Source organism: Pelophylax lessonae, assembly GCF_965119305.1.
Source record: "Pelophylax lessonae genome assembly, chromosome: 3".
Classification (NCBI taxonomy): domain Eukaryota; kingdom Metazoa; phylum Chordata; class Amphibia; order Anura; family Ranidae; genus Pelophylax; species Pelophylax lessonae.
The window spans coordinates 291457382-291472631 of record NC_138770.1 but is presented as its reverse complement, the minus strand read 5'-3'; the positions used below and the strand labels follow the sequence as shown (position 1 = coordinate 291472631).

The 15250-nt window shown below is 40.0% G+C and overlaps 1 protein-coding gene across 2 annotated transcripts in view; it reads right to left on the bottom strand.

The window, feature by feature from the left end:
• Positions 1–15250, bottom strand: part of LOC309551106 (putative cation-transporting ATPase 13A4) — a 159501-nt gene that overhangs the window by 36003 nt on the left and 108248 nt on the right. For both annotated transcript variants that reach the window (XM_082251552.1, XM_082251553.1), the window contains 5 exons: positions 11142–11221; positions 10492–10534; positions 6804–6913; positions 4741–4837; positions 1528–1604 (listed from right to left, as the gene is read on the bottom strand). In XM_082251552.1, the coding sequence (XP_082107678.1) occupies positions 1528–1604; positions 4741–4837; positions 6804–6913; positions 10492–10534; positions 11142–11221 (407 nt within the window). The remainder of the gene's footprint in view (positions 1–1527; positions 1605–4740; positions 4838–6803; positions 6914–10491; positions 10535–11141; positions 11222–15250) is intronic.

Below are 15250 nucleotides of genomic sequence, written 5' to 3'. Positions count from 1 at the left end.
CAACTTGATAAAAAATAATGTTCTTAAGCAAGGAACATACATTCCACATTAATAATTATGCTACCAAAATTAGTGTGTGCTGTAAATTGCCTCCTGCATTGTTCCGGTTTCTTCTTGCTGGAGGCCATTAATTTGTTGAAGCCCAAAGCCCCTAAGCAGCAGTATATTTTTAGGATGTAAACAGATTGGCTTCTGCAGCCAACTGAGCATGTGCAAAGCAGGGTTAGACAGTGTATTACTGGATTCTAAACAGTATATGCACTTATTTGTAATGTTTTACATAGTTTGAGCTGGGGTATAGGTAGTAGGTACAAAAGCTCCTTGGGGTGAGCACACTCTTAGGCACAGATATAAGTACAGTGAGGTAGTGACACACAGTGCAGTGTCTGCAGTGCTATTTACAATTCTTATTCACATGTGCTATACCGTGTTCCAGAAAATAAACAGGCAAATAATCACAAAACAAAAGTCTAACTGTTTCACAGCACTAACTACACAACTTTTAAGCCCTTACTATCTGACAGAGCAAACCTAACGCTTGTCAGCTTCCACATACACAGCTTGTTACTTTTAACCAACCTTATTAGCTCTCTCAGACAGGACTTGTCTTATTTCCCCAGGCTGAGAGCACTGGCTGCAGGTTCCAGGTGGGATTACATTAGCAGAGAGGAAAGGAGTAAACCCTGTGCTAGACCATGGATTCAAGACCCCTAAACCTGGAAGATATATAAACCCTGAACAGGACTCTCCTAGGCTCCTTCTGGGACACTCTGCTACAATAGCTATACCTGCAAAAAGGGCCAGCATGAACTGATCTAGCAAGACCTAATTTTCTGACTAAAGCTCCTCTTCAAGTAGCTCAGTGTTTTGTTTTGTTTTTTTATGTCTGGAATGGAGCTGCTGCTAGAAGTCTAAATTTGAAAGTGACATTACTACTGCTACTACTAACACTACCTCTACCACTACTACCACCATGAGTCATTAATTTTAACACAATAGAAACCAAGAATAAAAAGTGTGCTGGAGGATGTTCTTTCACAGGTGAACTAATATCATGACTATAAAAACTCAGCAGCCTGAAGATATCTTCAGGTTAGGTACCCCTGCTGTGAGAGAAGGAACCTAAATATGAGGTGGTACCAGAAATGTTCCCATAGGGATTAGGGCTGGTGACACTGGTGACAACCAGGGATTCCCTCACTTTGGAGAGATTTCCTCAAACTTCCTGTTATGGCTATGAGACAGGAAGTAAAGGGAAATCTCCCCAATGGGACACAGATAACAAAAAGAAAAAACAAGCAAAAAGGCTTATAATCCTTCCTGCTAGAGTTTTTCCTTTATTCTAATTTAAGATGGCAGCAATTCTAAAGTGATAATACACTTTTGTTTCTCTTTATTATTCTTAATATTTAGTATGCTCTGTTTTCAATGGCCTTGCTCGTGTTAATAGTACAATTTGGTTTATTTACAGAATATAAAAATATGTGTTAGATTTTAACAAGGAGAACAGTAAAACAGGGAGGGTACTTGCATGTTAATACAACTGTGATAGTTATGGCCACATCCTGCATTAGATAATGCCGAGTTCCTAGAAGTTCCTTTTTCTGTATTTGATACAAAAAAAAAAATTCTGATTTATGGGGAACAAACTGATTAATCTAAAACAAGACTACTAACTTTACCCAATGTCTGGCCAACATTTTACAGCAATTAAATATCTGTGTAACCAGTGCAAGATTGATCTGTTATCCATATTTACATGGACAAACAGAGGAACAATCTCCACTGTTAGCATATATAGGATTTATATACTGGGGTTGATTTACAACAATAGTTAAAGCAAATTAGTTATTGCTAGTATAGCACTACCCTCGAAGGAGCCACTGGTTATGATGGGTCCTCTGTTCCTGGCCATGAACACACAGTATCATAGGAAATCACTCAGAGTAACACTAAGTAACACAAAGTACCCAGCAGTAATACTATTTCAAAGAAAGCAAGCACTAACTCACTTTATAAAAACAAACTTAAAATATTGTCATCAAAGTTAGTACCAGGCAAGCAGAGATAAGGCGAAAAATGAATAAGAGTATTAATACACTTGGTATACAGGATAATTAGCGATAAGGACAGAGCATAAGATGACAACGGGTGTCCAGATCACCATAAACAGTAACACGGCCACCGTCAGTGCTACAGTAATCAGTAATAAGATTTGTACTAACAAACCACAGGAGCTATACTGAGTGAACTAACGGTGGATATGCTAGGCCTAAGACCATCTGGTAAGCACTGTCAGAGCTCAAAGGGTGAGGAATAGGTGAGCAGTGGCGGGACAGGATTAGTGAACAGATTATATGAAGGGGCAGTCCTTAAGATGTTTATTCTGCTGGCTATCATTGAGGCCCTTTAAGAAGCACTGGTGCACTTAACAATAGTCCTAATGAACCTGCATGCAGTTAAGGCATATGGTAGGCATGGTAAAGTCTTTGCACTGATGCAATATCAATGAGTGATAGGTACCAGATATACGTAGATGGGTCAAATGCAGAGAGAGTGTAATGGAACAGTGGTGCAGTTTGGGAACAGATGTAATATAGTTTCATCTGGAGCACCATTTAAAGCGGGTATGGAGGCAGTGTGTGCAAGGTGTAGTTGGTCTTCTACCCTCGCCAACTCAGTCTCTTCTAACAGTGTCAGTAAGGGCATGACAGTCCTCTTAGCAATTTCAAGTTACAGCCGCAGGTGTCTGTAATGGAATGGGCCCCCTTACTCTCTCCCCAAAGTCTCTGTCCAACAGCGGTGTAAGTGGGTGGTAGATGAATGCTCTAGCCGTTCTGTGGCGACTGTGCAAATGCTGCTGATTGTGGCAGATATTGAACTGCAGTAGTCCCTGGATCAGGTCCCTCCTAGCTGGGCTTCTGATGGGCTAGGAGCACTCAGACAGAGGTCCTCTCTCTTACAACTCCAGACAACAAAAGCCCTGAGTTTTTCAGGCAGTTTAATAAAAATCACCTGGTCTCCTCCTTGAGTCCTCCAGCCTCCTGCGACCTGTAGTTTCTGCAGTATCCCTGTGCAGTATATCATCCTCTACAAGGACTACATTCCCCAGTGTCCATTGTGGCACCGATCTCCTCCCCTTGTCACCTATTAATGAATAGCAACCACTGGGAAGATCGGGGAGTACAAGAGCAGGAGAGGGGAAAATCCCACAGTGCGCTGCTCAGAATCAAAGTCTTACCTTGCCCTCCTGTTGGCAGCCATCTTGGACATGTGCAGACTGCTGCCTCTTATAGACTCTGATTGCATCATCACTTCCTGCTGCCTGGCCGTCGCACATTGATGATGCTGCACACCTGACTATATATATCACCTGTTGGGTTGCAATGCTTGCCCTTGTGTTTGTGCTCCAAGGTACATCTCTGCTAGCAGTCTTCTGTTCTTCATGTTCCTCCATGTATGACCTGGCTTGGCTGACAACTCTCCTGGCTCTCGACCTGGCATCGGCTGATGACCCGGCATTGACTGACGACCCAGCATCACCAGACTACCCACTTCTGGACCCGTCCCCGGCTTGGATGACTACCCGCGCCTGGACTTGACCCCGGCTTGTTCCTGCTCTCTCTTCCTCACTCTTGCTGTGCAATTTTTGTTGTTTTCTCCAATAAGTTGCTTTGTTTTACCATTATCCTGTGTGGTCTAGTTTCCTGGCACCCTGACATACAGGCAGTGAGGAGAAGTTGAGCAGGGGTAGAGAGAATCTAGGGGAGACAACCACCTCGATAGCAAGCAATAGTGCTACAGGTTTGAAACTGTTTTGCTAAGCTATTGCTACACTTTTCAGGTCTCACAAGTTTGTTGCACAATTGCAACAAGTCTTCATTGCAAGACTCCAGATAAACTTTCTTTGCAAACAGTCTGCAAGTCTGCTGCAAGTTCTGGTTCAGTTATTTTGTGCAATAGTCATCACACCACAGGGGTCACTGTGGCTGAATTTTCATGCTGTAGATTTGCTAAACTCTTGCTGTAGACTCACCACTGGAACCTTGCTCTTGCTAAAGACTTGCCACACAAATTTGCTACAAATTGGAAAAGTGTCAATGAGAACATGTGCTTCAAGTGCTCTGCAAGTGTTCAACTTGCCAGTGAAAATGTGCAGCAAGGTAACAGATTTACAATTCAACACTGCCACAGATTTGTGGCAAGTTATCCTTGCTACCTGGGCAGTAGCTGTCTACATTAGTAAGTAAAGTGGAGGCGTGTTCATTTTAAAAAGCAACCATGTTCTAGTAAATATCATATTTTTTCAATCTACATCACAGATAATTGGCTATTCAAAGTTAGAGCAGGCACACCTTATCTATAACTAACATCAATAGGGGTTTGACTGCATACTATGATGTAGTTCAAACAGAAGCAGAGAAAGGCTTAATTCCCTGTTCCTTATTCACTGTTGTTGAATGTCCTGGTTTGGCACGCTCTCCTCACTCCTGGCATAGCAATAGTAATTTGGTGAGCTTGGTGAGCTAATTCTATCACCAGATTATGTGCGGTCTGTGTATTCTAGCAGATAATACACTAGATGGTACTAGATGGTACCATATTGCAGTGTTTCAGGGAAAAATATTTAGGTGTTGACCGAAGAGAAATCTTTTTTTTGGGTGGAATTGTTTAATAAATTATTTAATTTAGTTTGCTATTTTGTTGTATAAATATACATTTTTTAATAGAACGTCATACCCAAAACAGGAGCATCACACAAATAAGTTCAATCATGGCATACATTGCTATATACTTGAACATACAGAATGAAGTGACAAGTGAGTTTCTTCCCTCTCTGTGATAGAATAAAAAAAAAAAAAAACTTTGGTTAAGCAGTTACAGAAAATGTATCATATCAATATATTATCAACAGTCTTAACAATCATTGCATCATATGCTTTATATGTGTATGCATCAATATAGTCTATATATTGTACACTGTAAATAAAAATAAAAACAAAATACAGAGAAGAAGAGCAGTATCCAGGGTGACTGACAAGGAATCAATGCACGGATCATACCATGAATACATTGCTCAGCCAAAATACTAAATTGAAGTCTGTCATGTTAAAGGCACATTGAAATGCTTGTGGGTGCCATGTTTGACACACTGCTGTTTTAATGCAATCTCATTTGGCTTTTAGGGATAATGTTCCAGTTCACAACTACCATTGGATGAAGGCAAATCCTGCAGGCTGAAGATTTGAATTCCTGGTAAATTTATGTGTAGATTTGCAGAATCTACAATCTTTTAAAACCACAATGCACCATATGGCCTTTAAACTATTGCCAGCAGTCTTAGAAGGGCTAAAAAGGTGGCTTTTGGTTAAGTCAGCCCCCTCATTATAATCGGCCGGGGGGTTGCGCAGGCTAGCCAGAGTGTGAGTAAATTGGAAGCAAGCTGTTGCAAGGAAAGCATAGGAAAGCTAACAAACTGCCAAAGTCAAGATTAGGATCAGTTTTCTACTTCAATTCTGATTGCTAGCCATTTGAGCAATCAAACCTTTTTCTGTTTTGTTTTTTTGTTCTGATAAGTGAAGGCTTTTTTGTCTTTTATTTCATTTTATAGTTATTGAGTAGAAATGTGGGTATCTCAAATTATTTTTGGGGTATAGTGTTTTTTGCAAATAAGCAAAGTGAGACATTCACTTGCTATTATGGATCATCTTATTTTGTATCTGCCTTTTGTTCACTGAAAGCCACTGCATTGTTTGAAAGAGATAGATTAGATAGATAGACATACTGTACATCAGTTAGGCCTACTATCCATAATTTTACACTGCTGTGTAATCTGCAGTCTCTGGTAGTCTGATAGTAAAACAACTGCCTGTGCTCTTTGTTAATAGTACATTTGGACTTATTGTAAACTGTACACTTATAGTACATTTGTACAGTGCAGTCCTAGTTTGAACATCCAAATAATTCAGCTTTAGTGCCTTCAATTTGCATAAAGTGCACCAAGGCATGGACATGTCAACAATTTACAAGGTATTATAAAAAAAAAGTAATGTGACTAGTCAAAGAAATGGGCATGCCCCAAGCAAAGCAGTAAGGTGTACACAGCAAAGCAAAAGACATTAAGTCTATCACATATGTCATAAGCACATAATAAATATCATGACAATATAATTTGGATGTTCACGTGCAATCAATGCACCAATATAAGCACATAAGGCTGTCAGATTGAGCAGTAGTTGTCACCATTGAGCAGTAGAGTAGTTTGAGAATATTAACTAACTTTCCTTTGCAATACATGCAAGTACTCTACGTAAATTCGGTTTAGTGATTTCAACAACTTTGCATTTTTAAACAATATTTTATTTTTATAATTAAGGCTGGAGCTCATCAAGCATATTTTACACATATGCAAATTCTAACTTTTGTTCATCACCTTGAGGCTGGGTTCACACATATGCAAATTGGATGCAGGTTTCCCCACATCCAATTCACATGACAGGGAAGTGTGACTGGCTCTCAATGGAGCCGGTTTACACATGTCTGGGGCGGCCGCGGTCCAGATTGAAAAAGAGCCCTGTGCTTCTTCTGGTCCTAATTAGGTGCAAATTCAGGCTACAATTCAGACCTAATTCACACCTGAACCGGTGAACAGGGATGCAGCGAACCCCAGGCATGAACCCGCAGCCGGACACGTGAGAACGGAGCCTAACAAACATTCTCATATTGTCAGTTCTAAGTCTGTCTGCTAAAAAAAGTGCACAAATGCAATATTCTAAGATTGATGAAGTATAAGATGAACTTACTTAATAAGCTTTGGAACACATTCAATATTGGGAGTTTTTGATGTAAAAGGTGAAGCCACAGAAGCCTCCAGTTCTGACAGTGAAATACCAGCATGTGCCATTTTCAAAGCCTGCAAATTACATCAATAAACATGTTGATCATATTTAGTTGTTTGCTCTTTTTCTATTTCTTTAAAGTTTGCCTAAATTGACATATTTATTTTAACTTGCTATTGAAAAGACCACACCAAAAACATCAATCGCAATTTTCAGAAGCCGGTCAATAGTACACCAGGTTGAGCTAATCCAACAACCAGGACCATGGCATACAGTTATTTCAAGCAGAGCTGATTACATACTTTAGTGCTATATTTATATTGTGAGTAAAGGCACAACAATTATATAATATGGCACTGCAAAGAGCCACGGAGTACACTATCCCATAGCAATAGCAACAATGGCAAAATGATAGATGCTAAATAGTGTCTCTTACTATATTCAACATTATTAAAAGAAACTTGTCATGATGTATAGTCTACCTTTACTGTGCTCTCCTAAAAATGGAGTCCTTGGTAGTCATGCTAACCCTTTGGATTTAAAAATTAAAAAAGCTACAGACATAGAACATTTATCTAGATGAGGAGTCCTGATTTTACATCCGCATGCTTTTTATAGTCAGTGACCTAGAGGTATAATATACTAGAAATTTTGTATTCACTGTAACTGCCTTGAAATCCATTGAGGGACAGAGGAATAATTCTTTGTGGGGTTATACTGATATTTGTAGGCGTATTGGACACTGGTAAAAAAAAATCTGTGGACCAGGCCAAAATAATCACTCTTTTTACGAGTATGCCTTAGTTTTGTAGCAAGCAGTACCAAGAGTGTTATTATAACACCAAGGGGTGGGACCTGTGTTCCTTAATGGACTCCACGAAAAGGATTTTATGGAGAGTGTACAAAAATCCTATATTCTTTCTTATCCATTGAGGGACACAGACACAGTCATCACTTTCAGGGCATTTAAAAGCAGTCCCACAGAAGGGTGGGCAACAATTAACAACCGTTAACAGGCCAAGAGAAACTTGGAACTGCTTGCAGCTGAAGAGTCTCCTGAAGGCCCAATGCAAGAAGCTTGCACCAAATTAAGCCAAACCCTCACCTGGTAAGGACAAATCTTTGACAAAGGGAGGGATGCATACCCTAAACAGGTGTAAAGAAATGAGTGGATTATCCTGCACTACCTTATGAGTGATATGTGTGTTGTTGGTTTTAAAATGGGTGGCTGCAAAGAAAAAAGAATCTCCTCTCTAGAACTGGAATCAGACAACCTGAGAATAACTTCCTAGTAGAGGGGGGGGGGGGGGACCAGAGTTAACCAAGGTTAGAGAAGGCCTAAACCATAGCTCACCCGATCATATGAGGTTTAAGAGAAAAAAGGGATCCATGCATGGATTGACTGTGAGGTTGGACCTTTACCTAGCCAAGGCAATGTCTGCCAGGGGAGAATCCTAAGGATAATGGTGGTTTCTGAGCCCCCCTAGGGAAACAAAATTTGATCCCACAAAGTAAGCCTGACCAAATGATGCAAGTAACATAGGAACAGATCTAAGGACTAAGCTCAGCTCCCACCCATTTTCAAGGAAGAAGAAGCACCCAAAGGGAAAACTTGATTAATTGCCCTGCTTATCCTAGAGCCTTAAAATAACAGGGATGCTCCTGACTCCCCAGATCCAATTATGCATCAGTCTATGGAGCAACTATCAGGAGTCTTATCAGGAAAGAACATTCCCCTAGAAAAATGCAAAACAAGGAAGATCAACAGAAAGGCTCTCTTTTTAGATCTGAGAAACAAACACAAAAGAAGGACCTAGACCCATGTACTGTATGTAGATCTGCGAGAGTCAGTAGAGCATTCTCTGCTACTGCCAGAGGATTCCTACATCAGGAAAACCTGTTTTTTCAGCATGTATATGGCCCAGAGTACCATAAGGCCCTTCTCTGAAGTTCTTCACCTGCAATGCAGGTGCTTAAACATGCTGTACATTGGTGTATAGACCATTGTCCATGTCCAGAAAGCAACCAGCTGGAAAAAACTGGCTTCCAGAAGTGGAGATAAAGGACAAGAATAAAATACAAGGTTTTGTCTAAGTCAGAATCCGAACTACCTATCTTTTCCCAGCAAATTCTCCAATCTTCCTTGATGATAGAGGTATGGAGGACAGGTATATAGAGATATGGAGGTATGGTATGACGGTCAGATGAAACATCAGGGGTCTAAGGACCATGATGTCTAATTTAAGAGAGCTTTTGGTACCCTATGTAATTAAAAGTTAACTTCAAATTGATGACCTGTAATGACTTTTAAAGTGTCACCTACGGAAAATTTAGGGCACAGTAGTTCGTCTCTCTTTTATGTGCACACATAATTTTAAGGCTTCACAAGTTGGTTATATTTTACTCAGTGCTACCTCATCTTTTATATTTTAGAAAGAACGGAGTAATACAATGTGTTTTTTTATGTCCTAGAATTAACTTTAGTGCATTTTTTACTTAAATTTTGAAGTTCATAAACCATTGTGCTAATATCGTGTGACATAAAAAAAATTGGAACTACCATCACTACTACCTCTTTATTTGTCCTGTTATTTATTGTCAGAATGTGATAAGAAATACAACATTTTACAGTACAGTTAATCCTCCAAAGGGGCTACAAAAAGCAAAAAAAAAAAAAAAAAAATTACAGTGGTCTTAACCTTTCCCTACTCTATCCAAAACGACAAATACACTTTAGACCCCGTTCAGACTGAATGCGGCTTTGAAATCACACTACTTCAGCGCAAAAAATCAAAGTCACACTGACAGATTTGGGCGGAGCCTGTGCTCATGACGCCATCACGTTCTTACATCCAGGAAGTGATCTCCCTTTTTCTCTGGGACAGTTGTTATACACAAGTGCTTTGATACTTGCTCATCTGTGAATGTTACTCTTTGATTTTAATAAACAATGTCTAGCACTTTTACACTATGTGGCATTGTTCTTATCTTATATGGCTAATGTTGGTAACCGACCACAAGTTTGGATGTGTGACCCATCTGGAGAGCTATGTGTGATATGCTAATTACCTGATTGTTCCCAAAGGAGAGCTGTCCCTTCTTCTGCCTCCTGTGTCATGTTTAAACAAGCGTGATTGACTCCGTACATAGAGCATGGGAGTCAATTCAATCTGGTAAGCGTGTATGCCCCTCTTTACAGCGGTGGATCGCAGGATAATAGGGTAATTTATGGACTGTTGTATGGTGATTCTAATCAAAGAGGTTTCTAGGATTGTCTCCTTGGTGTTAATATTTTGGAATATACTGTATATCATTTCATTTTTTGTATAAATATCTGTGTTTTCACATTTCCTTTCATTCACTTTAAACACTGCACTATTTTTAGTCATATCAATTTATATCAATTGATGTATCAGCTGCTATGGGCATGCCGTTAAGTTTATTGCAGGGAGTTCATCTTTGATGGGAATCTTGTATGAATGATAGGATGATGGTGGTACAAGTGTACCAGTATAGGAACTGTCTGTCTCCGTATTTACAATACAGAAACAGGCAAGGATCACAAACTTCTGTACACAATTGACCTGCAAAAGCTTCCAGCAAAACTGGACCTTCACTATATGCTCACCCCACAGTCATTATATATACTCACCCCACAGTCATTTGCTCCATCTCCACACATGCCAGCATAGTAGCTAAATAGTAAAAGAGAAACCAAGAGTCTACCTTAGTAAAATACCCTTGTATTTAGTACATTATTATGTAACTATGGTGCATTGTGAATTTGCAACCAGCTTGAAGGATGAAAGGTTATTCGGGATTGTGTCACTATTGTCAGGGTCCAAATGGCAAAAAAATAAAGGGAAAGAACCAGCGATCAGTGTCATATAATCCAAGGTCAAACAGGTAAAATGAAACCCAGATAAAAGCTAATGTCAGCAGCAGAAATCTGGATCACATACAACATGCATGCTTTATACAAAGCTCTGACAGAATTCCCTTAAATAATGACCACCAGAAATCAAAGAACAGTCCATGAGAACCATTCCACATGTACACATTTCAAGATCCATAAGTATATGTGTGCATGTGCATATACTCACTCACAGTACAGCCAGGCATTACACAGTATACATATTTGCACACCTTTATCTTGCAAGATAATTGAGATGGCAAGTGAAATATGACTTATAGTTGTAAAAACCAATGCTTTTCATATTCCCCTGGAATAGATATTTTTTTTACCTCTGTATATTTTATTTTAAACATTTAACATTGTTAATAACTACTGTAAAAACTTACTCTATCTTCTGAAATTCCTCAATAAGGTTGGACTTTTGTCCTGGACTCATTCTAGCAAATATGGTTCCATTTAGAAGAATCTATAACAACATTATGAAATAATTCATACATTTACCAAGTGAATTTGTCATTTCTGTAAAGATTTGTTTAAACTGGACAGAAAAAAATTAGTAATAAACTTAAGTATTGCAGCTTTGCTACATAAAAAATGTCAGATTTCATTGGGTGAAAAAGCATTACAGCCAGGCAGGATGTGGTGGTGCAGTGGGCTAATAGGAGGAGAGAAGCTCAGCAGAGCACATCTTTTTAACCCATCCCTCCAGTAACCTGTCTGGTTGTACTATCTTGTCAGGCCATAAGCCCTACTCCATAGAAACCATGATTTCCTTTAAGAAGTTGTAAAGGCAGAAGTTTTTTTTTTTTTATCTTAATGCATTCTATGGCACAATATCCTCATAACAGGCTTGATAAGATGTAAAGTTAATGGACTGGAATAGCATTGATGTGGATACATATTGAACAAAGGTACCAACAAACAATTCAATACATATTAACCTCATGGCAAAGAACTCTCGGAGAATCTGAAAAAAGAATTGTTGCTCCACATAAAGAAGGCCTAGGCTATAAGAAGATTGAAGACCCTGAAACTGAGCTGCAGCACAGTGGCCAAGACCATACAGCAGTTTAACAGGACATGTTCCACTCAGAACAGGCCTCACCATGGTTGACCAAAGAAGTTGAGTGCATGTTCTCAGCATCCTTTCCAGAAGTTATCTTTGGGAAATAGATGTAGAGTTTGAAGGGGTGGGGGTCAGCCTGTCAGTGCTCAGACCATATGCCAAACACTGCATCAAATTGGTCTGTTGTCCCAGAAGGAAGCCTTCTAAAGATGATGCACAAGAAAGCCTGCAAACAGTTTGCTGAAGACAAGCAGACTAAGGACATTACTGGAACGATGTCCTGTGGTCTGATGAGACCATGATAAACTTATTTAGTTCAGATGGTGTCAAGCACGTGTGGCGGCAACCAGGTGTGGAGTGCAAAGACAAGCGTGTCTTGCCTACAGTCAAGGATGGTGATGGGGATGTCATGGTCTGGGGCGGCATGAGTGCTGCCGGCACTGGGGAGATACAGTTTATTGATGGAACCTTGAATGCCAACATGTACTGTGACATACTAAAGCCCCTCCCTTCAACAACTGGGCTGCAGGGCAGTATTCCAACATGATAACGACCCCAAACACACCTCCAAGATGACCACTGCCTTGCTAAAGAAGCTAAGGGTAAAGGTGATGGACTGGCTAAGCAAGTCTTCAGACCTAAGCCCTATTGAGCATCTGTGGGGCATCCTCGAACAGAAGGTGGAGGAGCGCAAGGTCTCTAACATCCACCAGATCCGTGATGTCATCATAAAAGAGTGCAAGAGGACTTCAGTGGCAACCTGTAAAGCCCTGGTGAACTCCATGCCCAAGAGGGTTAAGGCAGTGCTGGAAAATAATGATGGCCACACAAAATATTGACACTTTGGGCCCAATTTGGACATTTCCACTTAGGGGGTGTACTCACTTTTGTTGCCAGCGGTTTAGACATTTATGACTGTGTGTTGAGTTATTTTGAGGGGACAGCAAATTTACACTGTTATACAAGCTGTACACTCACTACTTTACACTGTGGCAAAGTGTAATTTCTTCAGTGTTGTTACATGAAAAGTTATAAAATATTTACAAAAATGTGAAGGGTGTACTCACTTTTGTAGATACTGTACATTATATATACGTTTGGTCACACACCTCACTCAAAGTCCCAACCCCCTTTTTCTTCTTTCTCATATCAGGGATGGAGGCGCATATGTTTATGAGCCTCATATAAAGTCCCAAAAATTCCTATCAGGGATGGAGGCACATATGTTTATGAGCCTCATACAAAGTCACAAAATATTCCCCCTCCTTGTTTCTCAATTATTTAGGGATGGAGGTGTGTCACCACAGTTAATACCCCTACATAATATTTAGATTTCCAAGGGGATGGCCCTACGTAGTTGTTTGGTCTGCTAAAATTCTGTAAATTACTAGACCAATGTTGCATTATCTGTGTTGCTATGACTCTGTTTTTACCATTAATAGTTTGTTGTGGATGGGAGGGTCTGCTGGCTCTGTCCATTTCCGGGAACTGCGATGCACTCCGGCCGTTCTCTCCCCTCCTCCCTCCTCGTTGAGGCGGAGGTAGGGGCGGGTTGTGGCCGCAGCACATCAGCGCCACACTCCTTCTGTGCGGCATGTGACATCACCTTTTAGACGTCTGCACACCAGCACATGTATATCCATCAGTGTTCACATGAGAGAGGCTGTCTTTGGCACTTAGCGCCTGTTTGGAAATTCCCGGTACATGAACAGCTGCGTGACGCTGGGAACTACTCCTGTGCACGTCTTTGTGGGGGTATATTCTTACCTCCTTTCATGAGGACTCAATTCTATATTCTCTTTGGGCACATTGATACTTTACCTTTCAAAATGGAGACTATAGATGACACAAGGTAAATAGCCTTTGGTGGTTTGTTTACTTGTTTTCACTGTTAGTTACCTATTATGTTTATCCACTTTTTCCTCCTTAAATCTCTGTGGCCTCTTTCACTGGTGGTTGTATTGCAATGTCTCATTTTCTTCCTTTTTTTTCTTTTTCTGGATCAGGCCAAAACTAATCTATTTTTCCACAATATTTGCGCTCACTGCTCATACTTAGCACTTACTATTTCATTTTATCACCCAGTGCATATACGCACATTCTACTTTTGTTTTTGTCTTTTTATCTCCTGGTGGTGGGACCTATCATAGTCTCACCTATTGAGGTCACTAGCCATAACCATTTATTTGTCACTATATTATATATACTTTATTAATATTTTTTATAGAATTCTATTTGGACCGCTAGCTGAGGCTTTAGTGAACCCTCCATGGAGATTTGCACTCTCTCTCCAGTCCTTGCATACCCTGCATGACGTGCGTACGCTTTGTTCCCTCAGTTACCGGGTTAGACATTCCCAGAGAACTCCACACATCATGTGGTAACAATTTTTAGTTTACTTGTTTGTTTGATCTGTGGAAGGCATTAATTTTAGGGTTTTATAACCATTTGGATACACTGCTGTTCACACATGGATTGTACCTGGCCCTGAGGAAGTGTATTTCACCAATATAGGAGGCAATACTTTTATTTTCTACTTTATTATGTATTGAATTGAGTTTGTTGGTACTACCTTTGTTCAATATGTATCCACACTAATGCTATGCCTGTCCATTAACTTTACATCTTATCTAGTCTGTTATGACGATATTGTGCCATTTATATATTTATATAATTATTTGATGTACTTTTACAACCAAGATGTACCAGTGTCATTATAATACATCTCTCTGTTTTTGCATATTTATAATATGTGTTCATACATTATATTTACGTTTGTCACACACCTTACTCAAAGTCCCAACCCCCTTTTTCTGCTTTCTCATATCAGGGATGGAGGCACATACGTTTATGAGCCTCAAATAAAGTCCCAAGAATTCCTATCAGGAATGGAGGCACATATGTTTATGAGCCTCATTCAAAGTCCCAAAAAATTCCCCTCCTTGTTTCTCAACACTGTCAATCACAATGTCCAGCAATGTAGATCCAATGTAGCATGCACCCCCTTCCTGAATCATACCAGGCCCATGCCCTTAACATGGTTGTACGGGTACGCAGGGAGATGCATGTTGATGAGGACAAAATCCTCTTCCCCAAAACCCAGTCACGGTGGTTGTAAGGGTCTGAGGTGGGTGATCCATGAAAGTGTTTTTTCTTTTGGTGGGTCGGACTTGGCAGACGTTGGGCATCGTGATTAACATGGATCTACATTCCTGGGTGACAAGACTATTGGTGCATGTACATTGTGGCAATTTCTTTTCTTTTTTTATTAAAAGACTTGTCAAAAACTGTAAGAGTACCCCACACTCATTCACAGTCCAAAACCTTAAACTGATCTCTACTAATGAGCAACCAATGATTATTTAGATTTAAATTTACATCTGCCCCCTGCACTACAGGTGCCTTAGACAATAGCCTACATTTTTTAAG